Consider the following 5,480-nt stretch of genomic DNA (forward strand, 5'->3'; position numbering starts at 1 on the left):
TGCCCTCAGTACCCGGGGCTGGTCCTGCATCAGGGCCTTCTGCTGCACCACGGGCGCCTGTACATCCCGCCAGGGCCGCTGCGGGCTGAGGTTCTCCGGATGACCCATGATGCTCCAGCAGCAGGGCACTTTGGGCGGTATCGGACCACCCATCTGGTAAGCCGTGAGTTTTGGTGGCCCCGTCTGAAGGCTGACGTGGCTCGCTACGTCGCTGGTTGTGATGTCTGCCGGCGGGCCAAGGGGCCTACCGGGCGACCCCCCGGCCTTCTTCAGCCGTTGCCGGTTCCACCACGTCCTTGGCACACGGTTTCTCTGGACTTTGTAGTGGAGCTACCCCCGTCTCGTGGCTGCACCTGCCTTCTAGTTTTCTCTGACCATTTCACGAAGATGGTGCACTGTGCCCCCTGCCCATCCGTACCCTCAGCTAAGGAAACCGCTCAGCTGTACCTTCAGCATGTCTTCCGCCTGCATGGCCTACCTGAGCGTGTGGTGTCCGACCGTGGCGTTCAGTTCACGTCCCGGTTTTGGCGTGCTTTGCACCAGGCCCTCGGAACAGAGGTCTGTCTCTCATCTGCCTACCACCCACAGACTGATGGCCAGACGGAACGGGCGAACGCGGTGCTGGAACAGTACCTCCGGTGCTACTGCAGCTACCAGCAGGATGACTGGGTCGACCACCTACCATTGGCGGAGTTCGCTTACAACAACGCGGTGAATGCATCCACCCAGCAGACCCCGTTCCAGGCCAGTTACGGTTTTCATCCACGGTTGTTTCCAGATGTGCTGCCAGCATCTGCGGTCCCTGCGGTGACAGAGTGGCTTCAGGAGCTCCAGTCCCAGCAACAGCTGTTGATGGAGCAGCTGCGCCAGGCCAAGGAGGCGTACAAGGTCCAGGCCGACCGCCACCGCCAGGTGGGGCCGGAACTCCACGTCGGTGACCTGGTATGGCTCTCCACTCGCCACCTCCACCCTTCTCAACCTTCGCGGAAGCTGGACGCCCGTTTCACCGGCCCGTTCCCTATCGTGAACCAGGTCTCGCCTGTGGCATTCCGTCTCCAGTTGCCCGCAACCCTGAAGGTTCACCCGGTATTCCACAGGTCCCTTCTGAGTCCGGTGGCCCCACCCGACGAGTTCCACCCGGACCGTCCCCGACCGCAGCCAGTTTTGGTTCAGGGAGAGCCTGAGTACGAGGTGGAACGCATTCTGGACTCCCGATACCGCAGGGGAAAGCTGCAGTATCTCATTGACTGGAAGGGGTATGGGCCGGAGGACCGTTCCTGGGAACCAGCGGCCAACGTCCACGCGCCTGCCTGCCTCCGAGAGTTCCATGCGGCGTACCCCAGCAAGCCGGGTCCAGACCCTCGATTAAGGGGGGGGCCTGGGAGGGGGGATGGTGTGATGGCCTGGGATTCCGATTCTGAGAGTGAACCGGAGGAATCCCAGCCAGCACAGGAGTCCCCGCCTCCAGGGCCGGCTGAACTGGGGCAAGGCCTAGATTCTGAGGAGCCTGCACCTGTGCCAGATCCTCAGGAGCAGGCACCAGGTGAAACCATTCTGGCCCCAGAGGTGCTTGAGGACTCAGTGTCTACAGGTGAGCCTTCCCCGGGGCCCAGTAACCCTTCGGCCTCTCCTGAACTGCAGAGGCTTAGGGCAGAGAGGCGAAGGGAACTGGTTTCTCCCAGGAGGAGTGCTCGCCTTAAGGCCAGGAGAGGCGGGGCTCCTGGGGGCCGGGACCGCCCCTGGCCTTAGAGAAGATAAAGGGCAGTCAGCCCGGTCCCAGGTTGCGGGAGCAACGTCGTCATTGAAGAGCTGTTTTGGCCAGCATCCAGTCCTGTTCCTCCAGTGTTCCTGTTCCCCGCCCGGCTACCTGCTTCTGATCTTCGAGTGTTCCTGTCCCCGCCCGGCTCCCTGTTTCGGACCTCACCTCGCACTTTGTGGACTATCTCCAGGCTAGTGACTTAGGACTGAACTTTGACTACGGTAACAGTAACCTTCCCCCCGGGACCAGCACACAAGGGCTGTCCAGGGGTCTCTCTCACAGCTACCTGGAGATGCTGAGAACTTTCTGCATGCAAACCTGATGTTCTGCCACTGAGCCACAGCCTGCCCCAGAGCATCTGACTGTAACTTTGGATAAATAAAACCCTGGCACCTCTGAAGAACAAAAACCCTAAAGTTTGCCTAAGGTAAAGGTAAAGGGACCCCTGGCCATTAGGTCCAGTCGTGACCAACTCTGGGGTTGCGGCGCTCATCTCGCTTTATTGGCCGAGGGAGCCGGCGTAAACCTTCCGGGTCATGTGGCCAGCATGACTAAGCCGCTCCTGGAGAACCAGAGCAGCGCATGGAAACGCTGTTTACCTTCCCGCCGGAGCGGTACCTATTTATCTACTTGCACTTTGATGTGCTTTCGAACTGCTAGGTTGGCAGGAGCAGCGACCGAGCAACGGGAGCTCACCCCGTCGCGGGGATTCGAACTGCCGACCTTCTGATCGGCAAGTCCTAGGCTCTGTGGTTTAACCCACAGCGCCACCCGCGTTCCGTAAAGTTTGCCTACACTTACCTAAAATCTCGCTGTAATATCGATCCCACTCACTTGCCAAGGAATACAGGAAAAATCCATCGTTGAAAGCATAGAAGAGGAAATTTTTCATCCTCTCAACAAAGCTCATCCTGTCACTCATTGCTCCAGTGCTGGCACCGACGTAGGAAGGAGGAGCTGGGAGTTGTCCACAGAGTCTCTCCATGCTGTTGCCATCTGAGAACCGCAAAGTGTACAGAAAGGGGATTCCAAGGAACTCGGCCAGCAGGTCACCGCAAGGTGTCAGTGGGTCTGAGATGAGGACACTAAAGTCCTCCTTCCTCAGCCTCGCTACCCGCGTCTCATTGTGGAAAATGCTGTCGCAGACCTGCTTGGACACTTCTTCGAAGGAAGCAACTAATTCTCTCATCTTCTGCATAGCTTTCCAAAAGGGGAGCGTGGGCAACTCGTACGTCGCTACATCCAGGAATTTCTCCAGAACAGCTGACACCTCCTCTTTGGTGAAGGTCACGGGCAGGACCTCAATGTGGTAAGAGGAAGATGATGCCTCTTTCGGATCGATCAAGTAAGAGGCTGAGGGTATCAACACCGTCACTGAGTGGCCCCTCAAGGCCAGCTCACTGAGCATCATCTTTATGTTAAGCCAGTGGCTGCCATCTGTGGGCCAGACAAGAACTTTCCCACCAGAACTGGTGCCCCAACAGCACACCTGTAGCCAGAATAGGATGAGAAGCTTCTTCCCCTGCATAGCGGCAAACAGAAACGTTTCCCCAGCAGAGGTACAATGACCCCAAGCTGATGATTGCACAATTAAATAATGAGTCTATTTGCCCAGCCCTAAGCGGAGCAAAGATCCTTTATGTGGCGAGTATCAATGGCATGTAACAAATCCCGGAATGGACTGCTTCAATACAGTACCTTGGTTCTCGAATTTAATCCATTCCGGGAGGCCATTCGACTCCCGAAATGGTTCCAGAACCAAGGCATGGCTTCCGATTGGCCGCAGGAGCCATGGAAGCCACACTGGACATTTGGCTTCCGAAAAACGTTTGAAAATCGGAACAATCACTTTCGGTTTTCGATCGTTCAGGAGCCAAAACGTTTGAGTTTAAAGGCATTCGACTTCTGAGGTTCCACTGTACAGTGGTACCTCGGGTTAAGTACTTAATTCGTTCCGGAGGTCCGTTCTTATCCTGAAACTGTTCTTAACCTGAAGCACCACTTTAGCTAATGGGGCCTCCTGCTGCTGCCGCGCCGCCAGAGCACAATTTCTGTTCTCATCCTGAAGCATATGTAACCTGAAGCGTATGTAACCCGAGGTACCACTGTATAGGCTATTCAAAAAGATAACGTCAAGTCACTCCCTCTACTAGATTCTTCATGTAATATACAGCTCGTTTCTGAAACTAGGCTGCCATTCACAAAAGGCACGAAATGGAATGGAAACTCCATAACTGATTGAGTTAATTGTGATAGGTCAGCTGGTAGAGCATGAGAGTCTTCATCTCAGGGTTCTGGGTTCAAGCTCCATGATGGGCAAAAGATTCCTGAATGGCAGGGGATTGGCCCAGATGATTCTTAGGGTCCCTTCCAACTCTTAATATTCTATGAAATGATAAGATTACCTGCATGACATTGTGGGATTTGTTCATCCGTTTAAAACATTTATCACCTGCTCTTCATTAATAAATAATAATAATAATTTTTTATTTATACCCCGCCCTTCCCGGTTCAGAAAACCGGGCTCCGGGCAGCTAACAACAAATTTAAAATGCTTAATTGATGCAACAAAAAACAGCATATACAGTATAAAACGTGAACAACAATAAAATTCAGAATTCAAAAATCACTTTGGGGGGAAATCCATCCAATAAACATTAGATGATCACCAGGGCTAGCTGGCTAAATTAGTCCTATTTGGGCCAGCGAGGAGACCAGGGGAGAATTAGCTGTGGGATCCCAGAGAGGGTAATCTTCATAAAAAGGGGAGGGGGAGGGAAGGAAGGGGAATAAAAGATCAGGCTAAGTTCAAATTGAAAGCCAGGCGGAATAGCTCTGTCCTACAGGCCCTGCGGAAGGAAGTTAAATCCTGCAGGGCCCTGGTCTCATGGGACAGAGCATTCCACCAGGTCGGAGCCATCACTGAGAAGGCCCTGGCCCTGGTGGAGGATAATCCAACTTCCTTAGGGCCCGGGACCTGTAAACTATGATTATTCATGGACCTTAACGTCTTCTGTGGAGCAGACCAGGAGAGGCGGTCGCATTGCTTCACTGCTGCAGGCAGTCTCAGAGTGGGGAACAATACTTAAAACTGAACCGATACAATAAGACACAGCTAAATATATCAGGGAAGATAGACTAAAGGATTCCACCCAAGGCCTGATACCGCCAAAGTTGTGACGTTTTGCTACGGGAAAGGCAAACCTGCCAATGCAAGAGAATTCCTTTCTGGCCCTTCAACAGCGACCTTGACATAGCAGCGCCTGCGTACCAGCGGAGAAAAGGTTAACCTGCAAAAGAAGTCTTAACTGAGGGTGGGTAGGGTGGGAGAAGCTCTGGAGCCAACTGACGATTCCCAGGTAAGGTCCTCCCCCTATTGTGTGGGCAGGTAGTCCCTCCCCCTACCTGGCTCGATCACCTTGGCAACGCCTCCCCAGGCGGGATTGGGCAACTGGCTGAGTTAGGCGGAGACCTTCAGGTATCCCACCTGGGGGGAGGCGGGATTGGGCGGGATTGGGCAACTGGCTGAGTTAGGCGGAGACCTTCAGGTATCCCACCTGGGGGGAGGCGAAGCCAAGCCTGTGCCAATGGTGCCACATAGGGTCCAGGGGGCTGCGCGCGACCACGCAAACGGCGCCCCCCTTTAATGTGGGGAGCGGTAATTGTGGAATGCTCTGCCCAGAAAGTAGCGCTGTGGGTTAAACCACAGAGCCTAGGACTT

General features: G+C 54.5%; 1 protein-coding gene across 1 annotated transcript in view; it reads right to left on the reverse strand.

The window, feature by feature from the left end:
- Window positions 1-3,324, reverse strand: part of LOC308460424 (UDP-glucuronosyltransferase 2C1-like) — a 20,816-nt gene extending 17,492 nt beyond the window's left edge. Inside the window, exon 1 of the mRNA XM_080976811.1 lies at window positions 2,561-3,324. Coding sequence (XP_080832937.1) covers window positions 2,561-3,287 — 727 coding nt within the window. The 5' untranslated portion in view covers window positions 3,288-3,324. The remainder of the gene's footprint in view (window positions 1-2,560) is intronic.
- Between the last annotated feature and the right edge of the window lie 2,156 nt (window positions 3,325-5,480).

Source organism: Podarcis pityusensis (assembly GCF_964106645.2).
Source record: "Podarcis pityusensis genome assembly, chromosome: 13".
Classification (NCBI taxonomy): domain Eukaryota; kingdom Metazoa; phylum Chordata; class Lepidosauria; order Squamata; family Lacertidae; genus Podarcis; species Podarcis pityusensis.